At 50.6% G+C, this 27,733-nt stretch overlaps 1 protein-coding gene across 3 annotated transcripts in view; it reads right to left on the reverse strand.

The window, feature by feature from the left end:
• Positions 1 to 1,887: 1,887 nt before the first annotated feature.
• Tub (TUB bipartite transcription factor) overlaps positions 1,888 to 27,733 on the reverse strand; it is an 81,142-nt gene continuing 55,296 nt past the window's right edge. Inside the window, exons 1-12 of one of the 3 annotated variants that reach the window (XM_005075703.4) lie at positions 24,455 to 24,783; positions 15,969 to 16,020; positions 15,468 to 15,630; positions 12,817 to 12,960; positions 11,470 to 11,637; positions 10,368 to 10,489; positions 9,328 to 9,525; positions 8,958 to 9,070; positions 8,189 to 8,306; positions 6,786 to 6,884; positions 6,396 to 6,567; positions 1,888 to 6,010 (exon numbers count right to left, since the gene is read on the reverse strand). In XM_005075703.4, the coding sequence (XP_005075760.1) occupies positions 5,877 to 6,010; positions 6,396 to 6,567; positions 6,786 to 6,884; positions 8,189 to 8,306; positions 8,958 to 9,070; positions 9,328 to 9,525; positions 10,368 to 10,489; positions 11,470 to 11,637; positions 12,817 to 12,960; positions 15,468 to 15,630; positions 15,969 to 16,020; positions 24,455 to 24,492 (1,521 nt within the window). In that variant the 5' untranslated portion in view covers positions 24,493 to 24,783 and the 3' untranslated portion in view covers positions 1,888 to 5,876. Of the gene's footprint in view, positions 6,011 to 6,395; positions 6,568 to 6,785; positions 6,885 to 8,188; positions 8,307 to 8,957; positions 9,071 to 9,327; positions 9,526 to 10,367; positions 10,490 to 11,469; positions 11,638 to 12,816; positions 12,961 to 15,467; positions 15,631 to 15,968; positions 16,021 to 24,454; positions 24,784 to 27,733 lie in introns of those variants that run through there. The other 2 variants (XM_005075702.4, XM_013117536.3) reach the window with 2 other exon arrangements.

A 27,733-nucleotide genomic window follows, 5' to 3' on the forward strand; every position in this document is an offset into this window, starting at 1 on the left:
ATATAGGAATATATTTGTCTGTGTACGCCAAAAACTTCAATGTACCTTTCAGTAGTTTAGGATGTAGGCTTCCCCATAATTGTATCCTTTGGATATGGTGATTTTACATGTATATCCAATTTAGGGGGACCTACATCATTGTGATATTCATTCTCAGTATTAAAGGCTGCAGAATTCATCAAGGCCTCACCATTAGGTCTACACGGACCTCTGGGGCACTGTAGTAGTAGCTGGCCTAAGAAGCCACTGCATGTCACCTAGGACCATGCTTGGTAACTCAGGTGGGTAATCAGTCAGAAGATCCCCTAATGTCATAGTAGGAACACAAGACAGTGTCTCATTATAATTGGACCTGGAAGTATGCTGAGGAGTGGAGATGGTTTTAACCTCTAGAAGTCTGTCAGAGACATGCTCTTTGTACTTAGACTTAGGTGATACAATAATTTATGGTCTGCACATAGACACTTTGAAAAAAGGAACTTATCTAATACACATGGCATAATTAGTACTTTGTTATTGCTGTGACAAAATACCTAACAAAGGCAACTTAATGCAGTAAGAGCATATAGTTTGAGGGTAGTCCTTCCTGGCAACAGGAGCCATGAGGACTGTTCAGTCAGGAAGCAGAGAGATGAATGCTAGCATTTGGCTTGTTTGCCCCCTTTTATTCAGTCTGGTACCCCAGCCAATGTGATGCTGCTGCCCACGATGAAGATGGGTCTTCCTCCTCAACTAAGCCATCTTGTAAACTGTCATAGACAGATGTGTTTCCTTGGCATTCTAAATCCCATCAGGTTGGCAACTGAGATTAACCATAGAGGCAACAGGTGTAAACCAAGATCTTCCTGAACATGTGTTCTACAAATTTAGGGTTTTTCATCAACCTGATGGCTAAACAAAACCCTTTTCCCTTTTAGAATATCCTCTATATGGTCTTCCTCACAAAGGCAGAGGCTGGGGAGCAAGACCTTGGTTAAGGTAGGGAATGTTTTTAAATCACATCAAAAACACCTGAGTAAATAAGTGAACCCTAATTATAGATCTGCTTTTCAGTTCTTTAATTTGTATCCAGAAAGAATATTTTGTATGCCACCTGTTGAGCAGTGATCGGGAAGAACACAAGCCAACTATCCTGTAAACCTTAACTTTCTAGTGTCAAGAAAACAGGCCATTCCTTCACTTCAGAGGGTACCAGCGTCCTTGTGGATGGACTGGGAATCATGTCCACCTTATAGGACTGTTTATGGAGTATTTGTCCCAGAGTGAGTGTGCAGTAGAATAGATGCTTAGCACCATCACTGTCTTTAATCTCCTGCTTCTGGGCTGCCCTGCTTGATACCCTCTCTAAGGCCACTCTGACTGCTAGGAATGGTCCAGGGTCACTCTGTGGGGTATGTGATTGACTCTGTGATGACTCCCTTCAAGAGCAGACCGTTAGCTCTGATGCCTGTTCTCAAGAACAACTACAGTCTTCTATCATTTGACTTCAAATCTACCACAGACGGAAAAAGAACCCCACATATGTAAAAGTCCTGTTTAAATGGTTTGAGCTCCAAACATGGCCTGGAGTCATGTGGGTGGGCCTTTCCCATCCTTAAGTCTTACATCCCAATTCTGTCCACCAGGCACACTTGGGAACTACTGGCCAGTTCCTTCAGGTGACCCAGATGACAGTGAAGTACCTTCTAGCTTCACTCCCCGCCACACTATGGATGTGGCACTACAGGAGCAGATGGTGTTGACCTGTTATGTTGCTAGTTTTAAGCATTCTGTGCCTTTTTTGTTGCTACCCATCTGACCCTTTGAAGGTCCTAGGAATGAATGAAATGGAGAACATTTTTAGGAGAGACACATTTTCTCCCTCTATGAAAAACAAGGACACAGTAGTCAAACAGTTCAAGTTTAATTTGTTGATACACGCCTGTACTTGGACAAACACTAAATTCTACAACATACATAATGTTATTATGGGAAAATACCAAGTTTGTCATTGCACATACCAATAAATAAATACATTTGCTTCAGAATACCAAAAAGTTTATTCAAAAAGTCACTTAATAAAAGCACAGTTTTGCAAGTTTGTCTAAAACTCCAGATAATTTTAAACAAAAATAAAATGTTTGACCACTCCAAAATAGGAAAAGACAATCATGTGCAAATAGACATACATGTTCTAGGCGTTGTGAAAACTGGCTAAGTGTGCTCCCAGCAAGAGAAATGCTGCCTGTCCTCACCAGGCTGCTCACATCTAGGAGGCTGGAGCTGGGCTTCCTTGTGTGCTACTCTGAGGTGCTCTACAGAAGTCTCGAGATTTCAGCCTCATCTCCAGCTCTACCTGGACCTCAATGGGGGCGGAGGGGCAGGAGAACAGAGGAGAGGGGTGCAGTATCTTTCTTAGAAAGAAAGAAGGCACAGTGATGACGAGGAAAGGTAGTAATGAGAGCAAGGATTAACCTTCACTAACCAAGCTTTGACAGGCCTGCGTCCTTATCTTGCAGGTGAGGAGACAGATGTAGGATTATGTAGTTTGCTCAAATGCTCTAGCTGCTGTAAATTCAGTTCTATTTTCCTGGACCAAGTCACCTCTGCACTGAAAACCCATCCCAGTACTTAAGATCTTGAAATGACAGAAAATTGCAAGCTGGAAGTGAGTGCGCAGATGGCCATAAACTAAAATAAGAAACCATTCCACAGCTGGTTCTGGAGACTAGAGCAGGTCTGTAAGCCAGAGCCTAGGGCAGTATAAGGTCCCAACTCTGCAGGGCAGTTGGGCCCCAGTCACAGTGCTAGGCACCACAGAGAGCATGCTTTGATGGCACCTGGCATCCTGAAATCCCATGAGGATATCACAGCTGGGGCAAGGAATACAGAGAAGGGAAGGCCAGGGCTGCCGCTAAGGGGGAAACCAGGCTGTCCATCGAGGAGATGGGTGTTGTGCTTGCAGAGCAGAGCTGTGGACGTGGCTCCTCCCTGCTGACCCCATCTGAGCAGTCATTCCTATCGCTTAAACTTAGAACTACTTCTAAAGTTTGGAGGCAAACACCCTGCCTTTCCAGAAAGAAGGGACAAATAAACCACTTCTACAACGTTGCTGCCTCATCAGTGAAGGTAGGTTTACCCAAAGTTCTCTTTCAGCCTGCACCTGACTTGCTTCCCCTTAGTGTCAAGATTGTTAAGGCACCATCACTACATCGTGTTCATTTTAAAGAATCACATCTCTGCCTCCAGTGAGACCAACACTACATTTCCTTGACAGTCTCCTGCTTGGAACCATGGGAGAAAGAGCATGGAAAGAAGGGACATAATCCACAGGGGTCACAACTGCCTCCTCGGTCTTTTCCTACTCAGACGTGATCTTAACTTCTGTTGGCTGCCCTTTCCTTCAGACATACATGCACGCACACACACACAGAAGGACACAGAGCACCTTGGAGCCAGAAGGACACAAAAAGCTAGACTCGGAGAGGACTTGGGGAAGCTAACATCACCACTCTGCAGGAACTGTTTTGGAGCAGAGGGTGGAGAGTTTTAGGATATAGAGCCAGTAGCATACAGAGGAGCTGCCTAAGGTTCCAGCTGTCCCACACTCTTAGGGACTGTCCGCTCATCAATCTGCTCCCTAGTCAAGGACCAACTAGGAGAAGAGGGTGTGAAAGATAAGAAATCTTACTGTGGGAGAGGCTGAACCCAGGTGATTCCTGGGGCCCTGGTATTTGAGGTCCATGATCCTGTGCTCATAAAAGGCAATGTCACCAGGAGCTGAGTCTTAAGATCTGACCTTGTGATGCTGGTCTGAAGCAGATGACTCAACTGTTCTTGTCACTCAGTGCCCAACAGAGGGTCATGTGCTAAGGCTGCCTTTCCCCACAGTGGGCCTATTTCCTGGTGTCACCAAATGTATATGCAAGTAGCCAACACCCCCTTTTTGTGTGCTAAAGCAGAGAGCAGAGGTCAAGAGTTTCCCATGTGCTTCCAGTGCGACTCTTAACCACCCACTAGACTCCAGCATCAGCCTGTTCAACCTTGAAATTGTAAACCCCGAGAAGAGCTTGACTAGAATGAAGATCTGCTTTCTGCCACCTCTAAATCCTTATAAAGTTAGGGAAGGAGGGCAAATACAGAACTGTGGGAAGGAAGCAGATGGCACGGTAATCTTTCATCAGGAGATAGGCCAGCCCCAGCATAGAAGTCCTGGGCCTTCTAGAAACTAGACTGTAAACAAAGGCTAACTCCCTGGAAGGTCCTCTTGTGGAGATGTATGGCTCAGGTGTGTCAGATCCTGCTGCAGCGGATGTGCCTTGCTTAGAAGGAAACAGGAAAATCCAGAGGTTTTTTTTTCTTACGTACTATTTCCATTTACATCAATCCAGCTCTCTTACCTGCAGAGCCTCATTTACATAGTTAACGTGTGACTTTTTAAATCTCTACTTAGCTTCTGAGCATATCTATTTTAAAGCAATGTCTAAATGCTCTTTGCTTCCCACTGGTTTCTTATCTCCATCTAGGCCAGAAGCTCCTTGCAAATGACACACAGGCAGGGATTGTAGTTCCCAAGCCCACCAGATGAGTGGTGCCATCCAAGGAAAAGTGGCAGTGGAGGAAGTCCAGGCCTAGTCCCTGACCCTCAGGCTGCTGGTCACATCTACACACGAGTGCACAGTGGCCCTGCTGAGGTCTGCGCGTAGCTTGAGGCCCTCGGAGAGGGGCGCAGGCACAGGCCAGATCCGTTCAGACAAGTTTCACGAGGAACTGCCTGATGTCCTACCGAAAGATTTTCCGTCTTAGACATTAACTCTGAGGGTCCAAAGTCTCTGGAATTGGGAAGGGAAGGGCATACAGAATGGACCCCAGAAAGCCAGAGAGTCTAGTTTCTGGGCAACATGAGGAACAAAGGAACTTAAGGTTCTGAACTCTGCCATTAACCAGTTAGGTAACCAAGAGACACGTCCCATGTTCTCCGGAATCAGCATTGCTTTTGGTGAGCCACACAGAGTCCTGCCACCTCTGAGCCCTAAAGATATCCTCTGCTCTCCTCGCCTGTCTCCATTCCCCTAAGAATGGCACACAGCCTCAAAGATCAGGCATGCTGGCAATGGTGGGAGCTGGGTCTTCCCAGAGAGGACATTCCTCCCGAAGCACATCATACTTGAGTGGCGACCTCTACCCTATGCATGTGTCATAGGAGTTGTGTTGGGGCTGCTCAGCGTCCAAGAGCCCTGATGGAGGGAGCCCACTGGACGACTCCTATAACCCCCACCCACTCAGATATTTGGCCTTGAGAGCTGGGTTCTTGCTTCTGGAAGCAACAAATGAGCTACCATTCTAAACCACCAGCTAATTCACACAGCCAGGCCCCTGAAGTCCTAGCAAGGTTCCGCCACTCACCTATCCCCACCCCCCAACTTCCCTTAGGCCTGATGGGCCCTTTTGAGGTGGGAGTACTTTCTGCTGACCACCAGGCCCTTTGCTACATAAAGCTTAAGTGCCCTATCCATACACACACACACACACTGTTCCCCTACCTCCTGGGACACCCACTGTCCTCTGACTTGTAGGCTGAGTGAATGGCTGGGCCTCAGCAGGCCTGCCTGTGTTTCTCCTCCTGCTGAAGAGGTCGCCATGTGTGGTAAACAGCTGTGGCAGGGCACTGACCCAGGACTGGTTATGTGTGTTGACCTTGGGGCACAGAAATACTCTTTTCCCTTCATACCCATTTGCTGTCCCCCTGCTGCAGCAGCAGAGGCAGAGCAGCCAGTTTCTGGTTGGTAAGGCCAGAAAGCCCACTGAGGGCCTATGAACAGAGGGGAGGCAGGGCTGTCTCGGCAGGCAGGCAAGCTCCACTCCAGACCGGGCCACCCTAATGGCAGAGGAGGCCTCTACTCGCAGGCCAGCTTGCTGTCAAAGCTGGACAGCGCAATGGCAAAGGCCTGCAGTGCACACAGTGGGTAGTTGTAATCCATGGTGAACACATCTTCTGCTACCCGGCCAAACTGCATGACGATGTAGTCCGCTGTGGCCGTGCCCAGGCACGATGGTGGAGACCGGAAGAACAGGTAAGACAGGACACGAGAGGAAAGGAAAAAGATACCAGGAGATACCAAAGGATGGAAAGAAAAGGCTCAGGAGAAGAGACGGGTGTGGGGAGCAAGAGGGTAAAGAGGAGGGGTGGATACAGACAGGAGGGAACGGGGAGGAAAAGATATCCATTTAAAGGGTGTTCCCAAGCCCCAGGTTTGCCTGGGCACACAGAATCTAGGGACAGGGCTCCAATCACTACAGTTGGGAAGAGCTTTCTAATATAAGCCATATGCCCACATCCTGTCACTAGCTGGCACGGAGCGGGAAGTGGGGGCTAGCACCACACACAGTGTCAATAAGAGGGCAGCAATACTCACGGTCATTGCCGTGGATGATCTGAAAGTTCTTCACAGAAGCCTGTGTGACACGCCCATGGAAGTTGAGTACGTAGGACTGTGTGTCATCATTCCAGACTGGTGTCTTGTTTTGCAGCTCAATGATGCTCTCCGTGTTCTTGTTCTGCCAGCGTGCTAGCAGTGTCTCGTGTTCCTGGTGGTAGGGAAGTGGGGGTGGCTTTACTTGGGTCTGACCCAAGCCTTGGCATCATAGCCACCCAAAGAGGGATCTTATCCAGGAACGAGGCTTCTTAGAGTTCCCTAAACTTCCAGGGTTTCTTGAATTGTATCCTCTACGCATACACCTTGGGGAAATTCTGCCCTTAGAAGCTCATGCAGAGGCTGGGGTGTGGGGAAGCATTAGACACTTACGTTGCGGGGACGGATACAGACTCTCTCATGAACCATGTTCATGCCTGGGACAATCACACTCATCTTCCGAGGTCCCTTGAAGCCCAGGACATTTGTCTCCTGGGAAAACAAGAGAATTTAGCACCGGCTACTTTGAATTGCTTACCCATGGGGAGACTGGACCAAGGAGGCAAAGATGAAGAGAACGAAACGTCTTCAATGTCTATACTTGATAGTCTAATAGTCACTCTAAACTACTCCCATCTACCGCCCAGCTTGCTTCAGTCAATGGCAGCTCAGCACTTAATTCACTCGCGCGAACAGGCGTCATACTAACTTCACACTCACACCCCATTCCTAACCCATCCACGATTTCTATTAGCTATGTGCTCAGATTACACCAGAATCTAAGATCACCAGACAGTTACTACTGCAACTCTGTTTCTGCCCTGGGCCCCTAAGGCTCTCCTCCCCACTATCTGCTCTCAGATGTATTTTCTTTCCCTACTGAAACTCTTATTCTATCTTCAGGGCTGTGTGATTTGGCCCCTAGTGCTTAGTTTTCTTGCTATCTTAACGCTCTACTGCAATCACGCTGCCCTCCTCTGACATATACACAGCTGGTTTTCACATCTGATCTTTACTCAAGAGTTACCTTGGCAAGCACCTCCCTAAAGGCCCACATCTCTAACTTGATTGTTAATTCTGAGAATTGATCAAGAACATACTTGTTTCACCTACATCTGTATTATGGCTTGTCTCTCAATAAAGACTTAAATACCATAAGGGTTTGTTTTTATTTCTGGAGTCCTAAGTTGTTCCCACAGTACCGGGACTATAGATGGATTTAGGCTGCTTCTCTATATTTGGCCAGCAGGTGGCACTATGGGATCATGCGAAATGGCTGAGGAGTCATAGTCTCTTAAGTATCCCTGCCAAGGTCCACAGGACACTCCATCCTTCACTTTTAAAAGTGAAGAAACCAAGTTTGTAACAGAGCATGCTCATGTATTTGCATTCCAGTCTTGTACTTGTTGGTATAATGTTAGCAAATGTCCCAACTCCAAGCTTCAGCTTCCAGACCACAGAGGCAACAGGATCTGTGTTCTGGAATGATTCTGATCCCTGTAGTGCCTGGTACTGCAGCTGCAGCAGGGGGATGGGAGTGAGGTCCAGAAAGGAACCCAGGCCTCTACTTCTCCCTGCCCAGGAGCCTCCTGGGTCAGGCTGCAGGACCAGGGATGGTTCCCCAGAGATCTGTAGGCAGTTAGCCTGCTGTGGTCTGAGCCCTGAAGTCAGGTAAGATCTAGGTCCCTATCCCACACAGGGTCACTCTACAGAGAATAGCCATTTTGACACAGCATTAACCACCCCAGGCAGGCACTATGGCCTGTTGCATGTCTACCCAGAAACTACGAACTCACATAGCACACGGCTGCCAGCTCCTGGCGCAAAGTCCCACTTTCCAGTGTAGAGGACGATGCCTTCTGAGGGTTGACGCCATTGTCATAAACAGTGAACTTCGTGCCCATCAGGTTGGACCTGAAAGAAAGGCATAATCAACGGCTTGCACGCCTCTTCCCATGGCGTGGCACAGCCTGTTCTCTTACAAGAAGCCCACAGACTTATGGGATGGCCAGTGGCAGACCCGGGACACAGAGGAGGTACTCCACAAGTGGTCAGCTCTAAATCAGTGCAACTCAAAGGGACCTCACCTCAATGAAGGAAATTCAGGGAGTGAGTCAGTGTTCATGGGCTCCTATGAACCACAGGAGGGGACAGGGACACTGCTTTTTCTGGAAAGTAAGCAGAGTGGCATCTAGGAGGCCAGAGAGGATTCTGTACCTCATGGAGAAGGGCTGTCTGTCCTTCCCAGGGCTATGTCCAGCCTTAGCTACTCAGGTCTTCACTTACTCTTCCTCAATGAGACCTCACCTGAGGCCTCCCCATCTCACCTCTTCAGGGCTTCTCTGCAGCCCTGTCCCTTGTCTCTGATCAGAGTCAGAGCGACTCTTCCATGGTGGCCTACGTCACTGGCAACATCCTGTCACTCATGCTGGGCCTGCACCCGTCTGACTCAAGGCTGGGCATACACAGACTGCCTACGGTTGGACTTGATGGACAGGATCCCATTCAGAGACATCAGAAGGCTCTCTGCTCCCCTCCCTCGCCTTCCTACAAGAGCACTGGTACCGTAATTTCCCGATATAGCTGTCGCCTCCCCGAGACAAGTCTGTCGGGTCCACAGAGATGAGGTAATTGGAAGTTTTGCTCTTCTTTCTCTTCCTCCCCGCCAGGAGGAATACCTTAAAGAGTAAAGCAATGTCACATTCCAGAGCTAGCCTCTGGCCCACAGTCATGGTGGCCACTTACACACACACAAGTGGTCACCCTGCTTCATCTCCCCCAACACATCTATATGTGCTCACACACACAAGCCCATGAGCTCACCCAACGCTCTTATTTTCCTGAAGAACTGAGAGGCCAGTGTCGGAGCTGAGCTTCCCTCATAGTATAGCCTCTAGGCCTTCAAACTGAAAATACATGTGCAGCGAAACCTCACCTTCTTGCCATCCTCACGGTCTAGGTGCAGAAAGTAGGTGGGGTACATGCCCCGGTCCATCCCCTTCTTGTCCCGAGTGATGCGGCATTTGACGGTGATCCCCTGTGGGGCGGGCCTCAGAGCAAACTCCTCTAGATCCTGGACCTCAATCTCTACCGGTGGCTCTGGGGCTGCTGGGCTGGGGGCTGAGGCTGCCTCCTATGGAGAAGAGAGTAGAAGATTAAATCAAAAGGCTCTCCACTTCAGACTGGTGGTCTAGGATAAGAGTCTGCCTCCTGATTCAGTGAGGGAAGGAGAGGTAGGCCAGGATCCCTGGAATGTGGATGTGGCTACCGTGTCCTAGCGTCAGGGGCCACCTTCTAGCCTGTCCTTTTCCTCAGCAGTTCCTGGAGGCAGAGACAGGAATAATATCGGGTTCTCAGGAGGTCATCCTGTCCAAGTCCAGCTCTCCCGGCATCCTAGCCCTTTGACCTTGCTGGAGAGACAGGAGGCACCGTGGAGGAGCAGAAGAGCTGAGCTGGAGAAGCTTCATACCAACAGCTAACCCAAGGAGAGCCAGCACCTCCTAATGCTATCATCTCATGCTCCGGCTATCAGCTTGACAGCAGAGAGTCAAAGGTGTGATGAGGGTTGTGCTTGCCCAGACCAAACTGACCTGTGGTCATGTCTATGGAGGATGGTCTTGATGTGAGAGGGCTCCGCCCACTGTGGGTGGCAACATCCTTCAGCAGGTGGGCTCGGGCTGTGTAAGAAAGCTAACCGAGCATGAACCTGAAGTGAGTACTCTTGTGCAGCGAGTGAGTGAGCCCGCAAGCAGTGTTCCTCCATAGCTTCTGCCTGAGTTCCCTCAGTGATGGATCGTGATCGACGGATCGTGATCGCCGGGACAATGATGGCTGTGACAGTGGAAGCCGAATAAACCCTTTCCTCTTCAAGATGCTTCTCGTCGGTGCTTTTATCGCAACAGCACCACCCCTAGGCAGACCTAACCCCTGACGCCAGCCTCCGACAAGGGGGCAAAGGCTGCTCTCTTCACTCACCCTGATGGACTTCCTGCTAGTGGCAGAACTAGGGCGGGTGTTGCTGTTTAGCTGGGAGGAGCTAGAGCTGTTTTCATCCTCATCCTCTTCCTCCTCATCAAAGCTCATGCTGCTGGAGATGCCTGTGGGGAGCAGAGGACATGGAGGAATGAGCAGACAGATTTGTCCTGGGAATCCGGGTGGTCACGTGGAGATGCACGCTCAGACACGGACGCACCTACACCCAGGCACTCGTACAGCCATCTGCACTCACCCTCACACTGCTGTACTCCTCCCACTCAGCCACACACCCAAGGACACATGTTCTTTTTGGTGCACGTGCACACATGAGCTCATCACGATTCTCTTTGGGATGCAACCCCACCACCCAGTTTTAGCTCAGTCCCTACGTCACACCTCGTCTTCGCTGTCACTTATATCATCCCTGTCGCTTGTGGATCAAGGCCCAAGCAGAGCTGAACCTGCACAGGGAACCCCCCCTTCTGACTACTGGCCATGGGTGGCATTGGCCATGGGTGGCATCGGCCACAGACTCTGACATGGACTCTGACTTAGGTCCTCAGTCTGTGGATGGCACTGACTGCTTTTCCCAGCTTGCCCACAGCCTGTCTCAGCTGTCCTCCCTGACACAGAGGGCCACTCTGGGTGACCTTAAAAGTTCTTTCCTCATAAATAGTCTTTTAGGAGGCAGTGTGTGTGGATCTGCCAGGCCGTATCCGGGATTCCCTGGAGTTAGGAAATGCCAGAGAAATTGGGCAGTGTGTTTCTAGGGGAGACATGCCCAGCCTCCCAGCAGCTCGGCAGACAAATGGACTTCTTATTGTCCAAACAAAAGGGATAAGAAATCTGCACGTAAACCTGGGCCTCATGAGTTAAAGACAGGGATAGGCTGCTGGCTGGCTACCCCAGCTAATACTGCATTTTATTAACTTGGCCTCATCAGGGGCCTTGGCCCAAAACTTCTCATCTGACTCCATAATGCCCCTCCATGACATCCAGGGAGGGACTAGACCAAACACAAGAAGGGTATTTTCTTGGAGAAGAGCGCATCTAAGAACCTGGGACTGAGCATTGGTCCCAGCTGGGCCCCCACGGGGCTCACCCTTCCTCTGCATCGTGGCACGGAGGTCCTGCCCGCTGGGCCGTGTGCCCCCACCGGCTGCTGTCTCCCCTGCATCCTTGGCGTGGTCTGACTGTCCCACAGTCAGGATCTGCACTGGGCCTTGGGCCTCAGACTTGTCTTCTGCCAGGGTTGCTGGCCCGCTGGTGCCTGCAGGCCAGATACTCCTGAGTTACATCCAGAGGGAGAGGAAAGCCTGGATTCTCAGGTGTCCATGAAGGGAGAGGGATGGATGACAGGACCCTCTGCAAAACCTCATTTGCAAAACTGGTTTAAAAAAAATAACAACTAACGACTACTGTCAGCCTGTAAACACTCAGTAAATTGTAAAGGGATGTGGGCTTCATTTCTTCTGTTCTTCCCCCCAAGATAACTGCTAAGGGTTGGTTTGAAATACCCCACATCCTTAAGACAGACAATACCATCTACAAAATCAGGCGCTCAGTGGAAAGAACAAGACAGAAAACAAAGATCAATCCAAGCCACAGCTGAGGGCAGTAGTCCTTCCTGGACACAGATATCTACCGGCTGCACATGCTGGCATTTTCTCTTCACATACTCACACACGTACAGTACACTCACATACATTCTTAAAACATGGCCCTCCCTCAAAGGCCTTCTGTCCCATGAACCCTGTCATCTGCTTGCAGAGCCTGCCTTTGCATTTCCTGCCAAGGGGCTGCATCTTGAGGGACAGGAAAAGACCTGGCCCATAGGTAGCGGCTTCTCTGCCTGGCTGAGCATTGCTCAGTGCTAGAGCCAGCTCCAAAGCGCCAAGGACCCAGACACCCCATGTTCAACTATGACACAGCGGCCTAGAATCAATGGTCATGAGCAAGGATTGAAGAAACAGTAGCCAGGAAACAGGACTTGGGGAAATGCCCACCATCACTGCCGCTGGTCTCTAGGGAATCTGTTAGATTGAGGGGTAGAGGGAACACACTGGTCTGTGGGTCAGAGAGTTCCAGGGACAGGGCAGGAAGCTGGGAGAAATCCACATAGGGCAGAGCTGACAGCTGCTGGGGGAGCAGAGAGCGTCCACCAAAGAGAGCATCATGGCTTGGGACTGGACAGGCAAGCTCAGGCTGAGGCAAGCTGGGCGGAAGGCGGGTGGTCCTGAGGAAGCTGTACTTCCTGGCAGTCTGACAAGGTCTTCCACACCCACACCCTAGCCGAGGCACTCATGAGCTAGACAGGCCTACTGATGGGCACCCTGAGCACACCTGAGTTCAGTCAGTGAGAATGCTCATACTGCACCACCTCAGGTGGGGAGGATGAGCTCCACCCCCACAGTAAGCCCCAGGAGGTCTGAGGAGAAGGCAGGCTAACCTTTATGTTTTCCCTTCTTCTCTTTCTTAGGGGCCCCACCCTGGGCCCCCGATGCAGCCGCTGCCTTGGTTTTCTTGGCTGAGGCTGGTGCTGGTGGACGGGTGGCTCCCAGGTGCACACTGGCAAGTGAGTCGGCCTCTTGAACTGCTCAGGAGAGGACAGAAAAACGGGTGTGGGGTGAGGTGAGTGCTGTCACCTGGCCACACTGTCGCTCTTCACCCACACCATCCACCCACTCATCTCCACCAGGCAGTGGTCCAGGGCAGGCCCTCAGATGACTACAGTGAAGTGGACGGCTAGGAACCAAACTGTTCTGAGTCTGGGCAAGGGCAGCGGGGAGTGTCAGAGAATGTACTGTGGAGGATGAAGGACACAGAGGCTGTATCTTCTGAAACAGGTGAGAGCCAAGACAGATTCTCCAGGAAGCCTGCAGAGGTCTTGGGTGCCGAGCTCATGGGGTCACTGTAAGGGATGAGGGACTCCGTGAAACACAGAGCTAGGTATACCAACGGGGAAGTATCAGGAAAGGCACAGCCGGTGCCCTCCATAATCTCCACAGAGTAGGACCCTAACTTGCTCAAACTCTATGAACAGTTTCTGAATGCTCGTAAGATGACACCAACAGCCTCCAGCCTGGTGGGCTCCGCGCTCTCCTTCCTCAGCCTCACCACACACTCCGCCACCCAGCGAGCATCTAGCTACACCAGGCTGGCCTCGTGCCTTGCATGAACCACACTCCTTCTATGTTATGGCATGTCCTTGCCTGCACTGTCCTTCCCAAGTGATGAATTCCTACTTCTGATTTCCCGGAAGTCCGGAGAAGCTGTCCCCCATTGCATAGTGAGAGCCAGTGTCCTCCTCACACAGCCGGCTTCCTCTCAACCACCTACTGGAACGCTCTCCCACCTAGACCGGAAGCTCCAGGGAAACAGAAACCACACCTATCTGCTCACTCCGTACCCACAGCCACCAGTCCGCATCCCTTCACTGAATATTTAGGAGATTCGTGGGTGTGTGCCATGAATGAGCTTGGCAACAGGTCAAACACTTCCACTGGGAGGGTCAGTTCTGATGTCACTCCCTCACCACCTCTGGGAGTGAGCACCTGCATTAACACCTACAGCCACCAGGGGGCAGGGCATGCGGTAGTTAAAGCTAGGGATGTTTGTGGGCAGGATCAGAAGTACGGGTCTTGGTCAAACAGCAGGTGTGCAGGAGCCTCTCAGCTTTGTCCATCACTCAGAGCTGGGCAAAGACTGTGGGTCCCAGAGAAGCAGCAGGAACCTCACACATGTCCAGTGTACCCCATGGAGAAGGCCCCTAAAAGTCTGACCTATTCTGATCTCAGTGGGGAACAGTAATCACCTGAGTTTGGGTCCTGGAATACACTGTGGTTTCTTCCATTTTCCAAGCTCTAAGGCCAATGCCCCCTTTTTATAAGTGAAACAGAAAGGACAAGTGACTTGCCACATCCATGAGCAAATCGTGCCACGGTAAAAGGCAGTATGGCACAGGACCAAAAACAGTGGCTGTCTATGCTGGATGAAATTACAGCATAGAAAATCAGGTACCTAATGACAAGGGCCCAGAGACAAGACAGCCTGTGTTAGCAGGAATGGAGAGGGTTTCCTCAGCGGGTGTGTATACGCATGGAGGAACCAACTTTATAGAGTGTGCCAAGTCTCAGCCTATGCAACAGGTGAAACACACCTAATTCCTTCCCTGTAAAGCACCATGATGGTGTTGGGTGAGCTAAGAGCTGAGCTAAGAACACCAGGAAGAACCTGAGACACTGTAGAGCAGGGGACATGGCCACTGGTTAGAGAAAGAAAGTCCTCCCTGAGCTGAAAACACCAGCAGGTGAATGTGGCTGGAGGCTTCCGGTCAGAAGGAACCACAGAGGGAAGAAAACAATGCTAAGGTCCTGCCTACCCTACCCACAAAAGCCCAGGTGCCCACAGCCTAACTCCCAATTACTATACTATGCAGGAAGCAGTCACCTGCATGGCTGGCACCAGCCCAGCAGAGGGCAGTAGAGACCGAGTCTGTTTAGCTCCTATTTCCTGCCGTCTCCCTCACAAGCCCTGTGGCACTGAACCCAACCAACCTAAACTGAAGAAAGTCCTGGACACCCAGATGCAAAAGAGCCACCACACCTGGGCAGGATGGGTTCCGAGAGAATTCCAGACTGGACTGTGCTGAGCACTGAGTGTGAGGACTGAGGGATTCAGTCCTCAGCCAAGAGCAGCAACTATAGGCCAGAAGGCAAGAGCTCAGAGAAGGAGGCAGCTCCTAGCCTGAGTAAGGCAGGAAGCTGGGATTCTTCACAGGAGAGAACGCTGGTGGGCACAGGATCTCAGGGACACCCTTCAGATCAGAATCCTGGACCTTGGAACTCCCCGATCCATCAATTCTAAGTCTTTTGGCCTCAGAACCCGACACGAGGTGACTGTCTGAACATAAACAGGAGTCCAAGGCTAAGGAAGTCTCTGTGCCTGCTTCACTCAGCTGTCCACCTGAGCCAGACACAACACTCAGCCTGAGCAAACCCCACAGGATGAGTCCCGCAGTCCCCCACAACCCCAGGGCGTGGGACCCCCAGTGCAGGGATTCCCTAGCCTGGCTGTCCCTGGGTCAGAGGCAGGGAGTACCTTGGTAGCTGGTGCTGCCACTGCTGCTGAGGTAGGACTCCACCAGGGGGGCTTGCTCCTCTGACTGCCGGGCCCGCCGGCTCCGGGGCCGCCCATCTGCGTTGGCCTGCACCATCAGGGGCTCCTGGCGCTTCTTCTTCTGCTTCTGCTCCAACAGGGCCCGCTGCAGAGGCACAGGGCAGACACAGAGGTGGACTGGCCCACCACCTCCAGGAGGAAGGGGTTCCCACGAGTGGGGTCAAAAGGAGCACCCTAGTTTCCACAGGTTGTACTGGGGTCTCTAGCCTTCTCTGGGTAGGGACTCGTGTTGGCATCCGGTGACTAGCTGCCAGCCTGGCAGAAGAGGCGAGGACTGGGGTAGGGCTAATATATTAAAACAGAGCTGATAAAGGAGAGTTCACTTCTCTACCCATTCTTCAGGGTCATCCAAAGAAGAGGAATTCATCGCTCCCAGACACCCCTGCGGAGGCTCTGCCTTCCCACCAGCCCAGCATCACTTACCTGCCGGTCAAGCTTCTGCTGCCTCAAGTTGCTGCCCTCATCATCTAGGACACTGCAGAGGGAGAGAAAGGTATTCAGGGCTGCCCAGTGAGGTTCCAGGAGGTGGTCCAGACCCCAACCCCATCTTTTAAACTCCTATCCTGGTTCCCAGTGAGCCCATGTGGTGGAGGGAGAAAGGATGGAGCTAATTCAAGACAAGAGGGCAAAGGGTGTCATTCAGTCAAACAGCATTTGCCTAGTGTGCACAAGGCCTGGATCTGATCCCCAGTGCAAACAAAGCAAAGCCTTCAAGACTGGGTGTGGTGGATCATGCCTGTAATCCCAGCGCTAGGGAGATTGAGACAGGAGGACGGGGGTTCAAGGCCAGCCTGGAGACCCTGTCTTTAAAAATCAGAAAACAAAGGGCCAAACCATTTTTCTGCCATGTCGGTAGCTTATCCTCCTTCATTACCTTAAGGACTTCCAAGCTAGCCTGGCCCTGGTAAAGACAGGATGAAACTCCTTCAGATGCCTGAGCAGGGCCAAGCCTGACAGAAAACCAGAGGAGCCTGGGCAGTGGTATCAGTCATTAGCCAATCTCGAGAATGCTGTCCCTCGTGACAGGACTGGTTTCTGCAGTTCCTTACCATTCCTCATCTGCTTCTTTCCATCCTTTTTGGAAAGAGCTGGGTCCTCTGAGGCAGACCATCTTGCTATCCCAAATTCCTGGCTTTTGGACGGGAACAGGGAAGGTACTGACACAGCCCTGCTCCCCTAAAGAGGGCACAGTGTCCTCATTTGGGAGAGGCTAAAACGTCAACTTGTTTCCCCAGGACAAGGCCAGGGCTAGGTAAGAATAACTGCAGGGTAGCCACAACTAGCTGAGGCACAGCCCAGCGAATGGCTTTTAACCCTTCCCTGGCCACAGACACACAGTCAGGGAGGACCAAGGGTCCTTGAGTCCCACAGTTTCTTCTTACAGAGTGCTCCCCCCCCCCCATGAAGGCACACTATGAACAGAGAACTGTTGTAAATAGTCTTTTTACACAGTGTGAAGATGTGTTGCTCTCATTGGTTTAATAAAGAGCTAAATGGCCAATATCTAGGCAGGAAGAGATTAGGCGAAACTTGCAGACAGGGAGAGAGTTCTGGGATGAAGAAGGGCAGGGTCGCCTGAAGACTCAGGGAAGCAAGAGGAACACACCATGTTGAAGAAGGATACTGACCCATGTGATAGAATATAGATATGGCTTAATTTAAGTTGTAACAGCTAGTTAGTAATAAGTCTACTGCTATCAGCTGAGCATTTATAATTAACAATAAATCTGTGTGGTTATTTGGTAGCTGGCTGGTGGGAAATAAAATTGTGCCTACAGGGAACTAGAAATTTAAAACCATTTAGCTTTCTTGCTAGATCAAGGCACCTCTGGCCCAAATTCCATGAAAGGCCAACTCAGGATGTTGCCAGGCTGGAGGTAGAACCTGAGGATGGGAACTCTGGAAGTTCCAGGCTCCTACTTATGCTGGATTCTGGCTGAACCAGACCTATGGGTGGAGGCATGCTCAGGCAGGCCCAGGTGCATCGGGTTTGTGAGGGACTCCAAAGCTACACAGAGAAACCCTGTCTTAAAAAAAAAAAAACAAAGCCAAAACCAAAAGAAAGAAAAAATAAGAAAAGAAGAAAGAGGTAGGCTTGCTTGTCTCAAGGTGAGCACGTTGTGTGTGGACAGGAAAAGACAAGGTCAAAAATCACTAAGTCATGCTTACCTTCGGACACCTGAGCCTAGACATCTCTTAAACTGCCTCAGCCACCCATGGCCACTCACCCCCTGGCCACTTATGACTACTAAACCCCCTTTTAACTGACGTCTGCCCTAACTACTTGTCAGAAGGGAAGACCTTCTCCTTGTACCCTTGATCTGCACATCAGGGGATCCTCAACTGTTTGTAGGGCTGTGTACAAAATGGCCTCATTTACCAAAGCCTCTGCTGCTGGAACACAGGAAAAAATACATCTCAAAGACAAGGCTCTAAGCTTCAGTCTTCCCAAGAGAGCCCACCTGCCCAAGAGTTTCTGCATCTGGGGCTCCCAGACACATTACCAGGACCCAAGGCCTCAACAAGCTGCCTAAAACTTCAGTCTGGATGAGCTAGCGTCTTGCCATGAAAAGCAGGCTGTCCCTGTGGGGGCACCTCTGGAGACCTAGGTCTCTTGACCAGAGAGAGCACAGATGTTAGGTGATCAAGATACCAAGGGCCTTGAAAGACTGGAGAGACCACAGCTTCCTATCGCCTCTGCTACTCACGGCAGTGACACAAGGGCAGAGCATTCCCTGTGACTGATGTCCAAGCCTCACTGCTGCTTTTAGAATATGGGTGAGAAATTCAGTAAGGGCTCTATCCAGTGATACCTGCTAAAAGGACATGCTCTGGTTGGGCCCAGCAGCCTGTGATCCTGACACTGATGTGCTGGTGGTCTGGCCTCAGAAATTCCTGGCTTCCTCTGTGCCAGAAGGAGGGGATATTTACCTTTTACTGGGATGTCACAAGCTACATTCTTTCAGAGGGCAGTGCAGGGACAGCAGCAGTGACCTGGGTCATCCCAGGTAATGGTCTGGGCTAAGCAGAACAAACAATATGCTTTTCTTGGTGCCAAAGAACTTTCTAGAAATATCTAGAAAAGGTAAGGTGTGCATCAGCAAAGCCATCTGCAACTTGGCAACAAAAGATGTTTCTGGAAGTGGTGACCTCACCAGCTGTGTCCACACAGGGAGGTGTTTTCCTATCACGGAAACTGTCACACTGCCCTGGACCTTCCATGCAGTTGTATCTGGGATCAGACGCTATTTTCCATGAGCACAGTACTTCCTATCCCACTGTCCCCACATTTCCACTTTGGGAAGATGGACAAACAGCCACAGATTGTAGTAACAGATAAGATACAGGTAGTGGTAAACCATCAGGCCTCCATCTTGGGCTTGTAAGCCATCTTATGGTAAAGGCAAACAAGGTTCATTCCTGTTAATGATTAAATCTGCCCCAGCTGTCACCTTAACTACAAATGGTTCTGTACTGCCTGTTCCAGAAAATGGCAACCATGCCTTTGCTTCAGAAAGTTAAGACCACCTTGTTATGCTTGTGTTCTGCTTCCGTGACCCCCCGCCCTGACCCCCTGTTTGCCTGCTAATATCCCCATTTGGAAAAGCCCTACTCCTAAGCTATAGAAACCCTATCTTCTCCACATCCAATGCTGATCTCTTGAACCCCACCTTAGGGAGAGACAGCCCATGTATACCAATAAAGCTTGCTCTAATTAATTTGGCCATGATTTGGGTCGGTGGTTTTTCTCTTCAAATCTGTGGGATTAACAGTAGCAGGAACTTAACTGTGGCTTTCAGAGAAGGATGAACACCAGGGCACAGTCTCTGAGAGATTCTAGAAGTCACAGATATATCAGACGAGTCCAGAGAGCCACCCACCACTTCATGCAGCATCAGGGATGGTGCATGACAGCATAACAGGTACTATTAGAAATGACCCCCTCGAGGGCCAGCAAAATGCACATAGGAGGCCCTATAATAACCCATCACCCACATAACACAAAAGGAAAGCCGGGTTTCTAGGAGAGCCGCAAGAATACTGGGAGATCACAATGGGGGGCAGTGACAAGCTTGTACTGGGTAGGGGGGTATTCTAGTGAGGACAATGCATCTGGAGGTCACAATGGGGGGCAGTGACAAGCTTGTACTGGGTAGGGGGTATTCTAGTAAGGACAATGCATCTGGCAAAGACAAGCTCCCTGGTGACTAACAAAAGAATCCCCAGCACAGCAGCTTGTGCTGAAACAGTGACAATCATGATGGCTGTCTCGAGGGGGAGCACAACCAAAGCTCCCTCCCTGCCCCCTTGCGGCTAGCCCTGCCTCTTCAGCTCCAAGGTAGCATCATTCCTGGGGTGTCTGTCTTTCTCCCAACACCTCCCAGGCCCGCCTCTCTGATGGGCACCGTTCTAGGCTGCACTAAATGATAACCATGCAAGGAGACATTAATGGCTTTTTAATGACTCTGGTTCCAAATATGGAATCACTGCCAAGCCCAGGCTGCCAGCTGCAGCCCCGCCAGGAGGCTCAGACAGACAGGGCACTGATGGATGGGTCTTCCAGCTGACCCGGGCGGCTCCTTCATTATGGTCACCTCCTACTGGGAGCCAGACCTAGAAGGCCAAGGAATGTTCGTCACTGGCTCCAGTCTGCAGTATCCCCCGATTTGGCTGCTCTACCCAGGGTCAAAAAGGTGACAACTTCAACTCCCATGGAGCCAAGTTATCTACAACCACTCACTCCCCTGGAGGGACCAGACAGGTGTCTAGGGACTTGTGCTGTGGGCTAGAAACCTGTTTCCACCCTTCCTACATTCCACTTTGAAAACTCTGGCAAATTCACTATACTACCAGAGGTCCAGGCCAGGACAACAGAGGTAGACTCAGCCATCTGAATGCCCCATCCAAGCCCACTTTGCAGCCTGCCCCTTTTTTCCTACCTCACTCCTTCCCTCAGCCATAGCAGAAGCTGCTCTGAACCTAAGAATCAGAGCAATAAGCTATAAGGAAGGACAAGCCACCCAGAATGTCTGGCTGCAATTGAGCCAAACAGAACGAGGGAAGTCCATACCCATGGCTCCCACTGCCTAGCAGCTGCTTGGCACACAGTTGGAAATGGGGGCAGTTCCGCCTCTGAGGATGGGCCATCTCCTTCTGGCCAGGGGTTCCCAAACACTGAGTGAATTAAAGCTGCTGGTGGCACTGGCCTTGGCCTGATAATTCAGAGCTACTGGGGAACATATTCCAGAATCAAGTTTGTTGTACCATGGGGTTCTCTAATTATCAGCCATGCAAGTGACTCTTGTGACCACAGCTGGTGATCTTCAAAGAGTAAGAAACTGAAATTTCCAGAAGGAATTACCAATGGTTGTCAAAACAAGGCACCTGAGACTAACCCTGGCAGAACTGAAGGTAGGTGTGTGTGTGTGTGTGTGTGTGTGTGAGGGGTGTCTAACAAGAACCAAAAGGCAGGAAAACCAGAGTCTTGCATAGCCTCAACCCAAGGAAGCCCTTTCCAGTCATGACTGGCTGGCGGATGTCTGGTAGGAATGCTACATATCGGAACAAAGAAATAGGGACAGGGCCTATGTGGACCCTTGCAGCCTAAGATTCTCTATGGCCTGCAACTGAACCTTGCAGAGGTTCTGGATGCTTTGCTAAGAGAGCACTTCCGGTGTGACCAGGAAGTTAAGGAAGCCCTAAATGTTGTCTGGAGTGTGACATCACTTTGGTTTATAGAGGTAGCATTTTATCTATGCTGGGTAGTGCTGAAGACTCAGCTAGACATCACACGAGGTTCCTGCTCTCAAAGAGTTCATGACTTGGTGAAGGAAGCCCTGAGCACTTCAGGCAAGAACACTGAAGATGAGTCTTAACAGATGGCTCAGCAGGTAAAAATGCTTACTTCCCTTGCAGAAGACCTGAGTTCAGTTCCCAGCACCCATATGGCAATTTACAACTGCCTGTAACTCCAGTTCCATGGGATGCGATACCCTCTGCTGGCTTCCACCAGTGCCTGAATGCCCATGGTGCACATAAACTCACACAGGCACACACATAAAAATACTATGCAAATTAAAAGAAGCACTGAAGACGGTATGCCTGAAGCCACAGTCCTTCCTCAGAGCTCCACCCACCTACAACTTATAAAAGGTTGCAGAGTCATACACTACAGGCACCTAATAGTCTTCACAAATACTGGTAAGGAGAAATGGGCAGAATTGGAAGCGACTAGTAATGGGAAACAAAAGGCAAGACATGACTCTAGTTGTTGATCTTTATAAATGAAATGGCTCCCTTTTAAGTCAGAGTGTGAGCTTAATCCATGATCACTAAAAACTGAGCCAAAATTACCCCTAAGAAGATTAGTGCCAACTATCACTGCCTTGAAGAAAATGAGCTGAGCCCAGGGAATGCAACATGCAACCATCAGAGAAAGAGAGAAAAACCCTATCAGAAGAGCTAACTCATCAGTCTCTCTCCCCCATATGCGGTATTCCATTCTGTCACGCTGTGGCACTAGGGAAACCTCATGTTAGTCAAAGCACGTGTACACACGCTACCCCCTGCCCGGCTGCCGAGAAATATGCCTTGTCTTCGGTCCCAGTTTCCTGCCACCAGACAGACCTGTGGCTTTGCCTGCAATCAGCAGCCTAGTAATGCTAGGGGCCATTTGAATTTCCTCTCAACACAGGTCTCCCTACTGGGCAGTCTAATCAAGTCCAGGGTTTTCCCGAGCTCTGCACATGCCCAGAGAGACTGACCAGGGCAGGAGAGGAGCCTTCTGACGACAGCCCACCTCCAGCTGAATACCTACCCTCCCTACTCTACAGAACAAGGAGGCAGGTGACAGCAATGGAGAAAGGAAGCAGGGTGGGCCGCCAGGGTGCCAAGCTGCTTTCAGGGGTAGGCGTCCAGGGTGGCAGGATTCAGTGCTTTCAGCTGAGTGTGGGAGGGAAAATGAGGGGGGGTAATTAAATTTGTGCTGGATTGAATGTCAATCGCCCATTTCAGGATACCAATGCCCTGGGCACTTGCAACAGATTTCTCAGAGGCAATCCTACCTCCCAGAGGCTTCTTTTCCCAGTTGCAGGCTGAATCCTCCCTAGCTTGAGGTAGATTTTTTTTTCTACAAGCTTTGCAAGTTGCTTTAGTCCTTGAGTCCCTGGGAGAATCAGCCTTGAACCATGACCAGCGTAGCCTTCCATTTGTCAATAAGCAAACATGCTATTATCTCCACAGTCACAGTGTAGCCTGTGGTTGGCCACCACCCTATGACTGGATCCCCTTGAAGGTACTTCCACAGCACTACCGTCTGTTCAGACCACAGGCACCACCTTCCACCTCTGCTGATAGACAAATGGTCAGTGACACTTTATAGGGCTGCACCAACTTCTAGGAGGCCAAATACCAGAATGGTCCCAACAACACTTATCTGCATGCCCAGCCTGGATATATGTCAAAGGCAGACAGTCTTCTGAGTTAGTACAACCCAGTTCCCAGTTAGTATTCTCCCTTAGCCATGTGAGACTGGGGTACGGACTCACATGTCTGCAGATGAGCCTGTGTATGATTCTCTGTGGACATGTGTCTGTGTGTGTTGCTGGGAAGACAGAAAATAACTCAGGAAGCTCCCATGGAAGCTGGGCTCTGAGGTAGTAACCATTCTCAAGAAAATCCCTGAGTTCCCAGGCCTATGACAGGTGCCTATTGGTAGAAAGACCTGCTTTTAACTAGCTTCAGGCAGTTCCAGCTGGTTTCTATTTGGGATTCTATCTGGACAGGCTCCTGGAAGGACTCTGTCACAATCACTTTCCATCAGCAACTGGGCTCCGCATCCTTGCCTAGGGCCTGCACGTGGGTCCTGAGTGTCTGATTCTGCAACCCACTGAATGTGCACCTGGGTCAGCAATTAAAAAAGTGGGTCTTGGCAGCCCAGCACCCTTTTTACACACATGCCTCTCCAGGAGGCTGAGAGAGCCTGGTAGCCCATGGCAACTAGAGAGCCAATGAGTGGCCACGGATGTGGCGCTGCTATGGCAATGAGCTCTTTTCCCTGGTAATAGAATTGAGTAGAGTGGATGGAGAAAGGCCTGCACCTGTGCGAGGCTGGGGGCCACCCCTCCCCCACCTCCCACACAAGAAAACCTGGGTCAGACCAAGCAAGTATCCAGGAACAGGAGGTGGGTCAGGGCTCTTGAATGAGCTGTGAGAGCAATTTTCTGTATTGTGAGGTAGTTCCTTTAACAAGCAGGTTACTACTACTGAACCTCTGAAAGGTCCTGAATAGTACTTGTGAATAGGTAGTACGGTGTATACCTATACAGATGTGAATGACAGATTTTTTTATGTATCCAGATGGCCCAAGAACTAAGGTCTATGGAGATATATGGGTACATGTAGGTACATTTATATGTAAGCTGCCTTATCTCACAAATCCACACTTTGGGGATATGAACTGAACAATATCGGCATCTTTGGCCCTGCGCACAGATGCTCTCCCTGTGTGTGCAAGCGTGAAGATGCAGGGGTGTGTGTGCACAAGCTACCCAGGCGCGCATGTCCTGGGTGCTGGGCCTAGGAGGCAGCTCACAGCAGTTCCTTTCTCCATGTGCCACCAGACTCAACAAGGTCAGAGATCCTTTCACAACCCTTGGATGTTGAGGAGGGTGGAGCAGGGCAGGTACTTCGAGGCCCTCAAAGTTGGGATGAAAATCCTTGGCAACTCCAACCTGCGCCTCTGGTACTGGAAAGGATGCGGAGGGCATCAGAGCCTGCCTCCAAGCCAGATGACCGGACCGACGCTGCATCCCGATTCGGGGCAGCAAACTACCGCCCTCCCCACGCCCTCAGTGTTAGAGTAGGGGTTCGCACGCGCCCCGCGGCCGGGGGAAGTCGGGCCCGCGTACCTGTAGGGAATCCAGTCGGAATGCGGCTTGGAAGTCATGTCTCCCGGGGGCGGGGCGGCGGCTGCGGCTTCCAAGGCCGGGACCGCTCGGGGCTGGCTCCGGGACCCTGCTCAGCTGTCGGGCCGCCCCGGGCCGCATCCTCCCGGGCCCCGCCGCTGGGCCCCGCCGAGGCCCTCTCCGCACGCCAGGGCCCCGGTCACGAGCTCCCAAAGCGGCAGCCTGTGCGGCGCAGCGCGGACGGAGAAGGGGCTGGAGTGCGCGGGGCCGCGGGAGCGCGCGGGCTGGAGCGTGCCCGAGGCGGGAGAGGTAGTCCTCACCGCAGGCGCCGGGTCTCGCGCCCAAGGCTGAGCTCTGCGTGGCAGCCGCCGCCCCGCCCCTGGTTCCCGCCCCAGCGGAGACCCCACCCCGACCCGTTGGATGCAGATCGCGCAGCGCCCACCCTCCGCCAGGAGGGACGCTGTCAACCAGCCCGTTTCTCCCTCTAGGACCTCAGCTATCTCAGATTTACCCCGGACAGGGCAGAGTAGGAGGACTCCAGTTAGAGAGTCTCTGGTCTGAGTACCGAGGCCTGCTTCCTTCTCAACCTTCCATTTCACGTGCCTGCCTCCAGAATCTCCTGATCTTTAGGTTTAATAAAAGTGTTTCATCTACCAGTGTCCTTCTTTAGGACCTGACATTTCCTGTCTTTGCTTCCACAACCAAGGGGAAGGGTATGTTAACTGTTGCACTCCAGGACCTTAGAAATTTGAAGCATTTGTGGGCACAATAGCTTTGAGAAGCAAATATCTTATCACCAGAGAATGAAGTCTGAGAAATGATAATGGGCCTAAAGGCTTGAAGCAAGGAAGTGTTGGAGCTGAAAGCGAACCAGGATCTCTCGTCCTTCAAAGCCCTTTTAGAGGACGGCGAAATCTCAAAAAAGATCCTCTTAACCTTGAATGTTGATGAGGTCCCAGCTGTGACCTGGACCAGTAACACACAGGGGAAGGAAGGGTGGAGATCCATAGCAGGGATGGATAGTTGGAAGCAGAAGAGGCCAGGTGCTCAGTGATGCATCGGGCTGAAAGGCTAGCCTGAACCCTGCAGAAGGGATCAGGGAAGGGATCACTGATAAGCACTGTCCCTACACAGCTCCTGGGTGTCCTCCAGTGTACCTTGGGCTCAGCAGCACCTGGATAGCCAGAAGAACATTCATGGGAAGGTGGTCAGGCAGGACTGGGAAGAGTTTGGGAATGACCCTCATGCTTAGGGTGGGTTCCGTCTTACTGCCCTGGGGTGAAGCCAGGATCCCCACCTGGGGCTTCTTCCAGTTTCTCATTCTTGACTGCTTCATAAACTCCAAACACAATGATGACGATCAAGGGACTATTTGGAGTTGGGGCTGCCAGGAGTTGGGGCTTTGTTAGGTGAGATCTGTATGACTTCATTAATCCTTACCACAACTCTGGGAAGAAGAGTATTAATATTGTATATGGTTTTTTTTTTCAGCAGAGGAAACAGGCACAGAGAAGACAAGCTTCTTAATAGTACATGCAGTGCACGTGTGTACATTCCCAAGCCCCACTCTGTCTAGGGAGGAATCTCAGCTCCTGAAACACTGTTATCTTTGAATAGCTGTCAACTTCTTATGGGAAATTACTGTCACTATGGACCTAAAGAAAAAAGGGCAATCGCCTGAGCATGGGGTGCGGTGCAAAGCTACTGCCTTGCCTTCGGGTCTCCTACCTGCTCTCCACACAGCATCCCAGGAAGGGCAGTAGAGAGGGGCTGGTTGGTCCCCCCTTCCCTAGCAGCTCATAGCATAACAGCAAAGCTACTCCCCCAGAGGCTTTTGTTCTTTGGGCCAGAACCCAGCCTAAAAGGTGTGCAAGAGGCGTTGACCCCTGAACTCCCTGCCAGAGTTATAAATATTTGCTGTCTGTCTTTTTAGAATGACAAGCGTCTGGAAGACTTTCCAGTCATGACTTTGAGACTGCATTTCCCCCTTTCTTCCCAAATTATCTGACACCTAATGCAATCAGAATTAAGTTGGAAGGTCTCAGGAGCCTGGAGTAATTGAATCTATTAAACAGACTCTTCAGGCTCTGTCCTACGGGAGCAAAATCTGGAGGTAGAGTGAGGTGCAGAAATAAGACAGATTCCGTGGCTTCTCTTTCTGCAGGAGCTGTGTACAAACATGGGATTCAGGAGAACCAGGAAGACTGTGCCACTGCACACACGAGTGTGTGTGGACCCAGGAATATGTATGTGCATGTACATGAGATATGGAAGGATCAAGAGTGTGTATGCATGCATGAGGGTGTGTGTGCATGTGTGTGAACATGTGTCTGAGTATGTGTATGCCAAGGATCTGTGTGTATATGTGTGTGTAAATGTTCAAGAGAAAGGGGAATCATGTTCCTCTGCATAAGTAAGTATGTGAGCAGCCATTGGAGACTGTCAGTCTGGGGACAGTGAGAGAGAGAGAGAGAGAGAGAGAGAGAGAGAGAGAGAGACAGAGACAGAGACAGAGACAGAGACAGAGACAGAAACAGACAGACAGAGAGACAGAGAGAGCCTCTCTATAGACAGTGCAGGTTTACACAAGAACATTGGTGAGGTGTGTGTGTTTTTTAAGTGGTGGGAGAGGAAGATGTGGGTGTTCTGCAAGGTTTATAGTGTTCACACTCAACTCACAACTCATGGAGGATTTTCCCTCTTGAGTGGCATCCCTGGTTCACTTTTTAAGTTAACCCTGGTGGCTCCATCAAAAAGCCACTCTAGAAAGCCATATATAAAATTTTATATTAAGCCACGATGGAACATTGTACATTTTTACAATTGTGATATATAAGTGACTTTGAAGAAGGGTATCTAGCCCCAGGAACAAGATCATCTCTACTGAAATGCTTCTACACAGCAAACCCAACATGCCTTCTTCATCACTGGTCTAAATACTGTAAGGTTGGAATATCTGCTAGAAATTCAAATTCCCTTTATTATACTTTAGGCCATTTTTTTAAACAAACTAGAGACAGTGTGGGGGGGCATGCCATGTAACACAGATCAGTTCAGCTAGAGAAGAAGGTTTGCATTCTGGTACTTTGTTAATGAATGTGTATGCAGATAGGCTTGGCGTTGAGACCCTGTAACCTGACGAAAGCAATCCAAATCAATCAGACAGCTACTAGACCTTACTGGGTCGAAAGCTGATGCAGGGTTTGGTGGCTTTGGCAGGGATAAGGGGCAAAATGGCTCTAGGGAATTGTCACTCTTGCAGTGGAAACAGGGAGAAATGAG

Source organism: Mesocricetus auratus, unplaced genomic scaffold (assembly GCF_017639785.1).
Source record: "Mesocricetus auratus isolate SY011 unplaced genomic scaffold, BCM_Maur_2.0 Super-Scaffold_4256, whole genome shotgun sequence".
In the NCBI taxonomy this organism is placed as follows: Eukaryota; Metazoa; Chordata; class Mammalia; order Rodentia; family Cricetidae; genus Mesocricetus; species Mesocricetus auratus.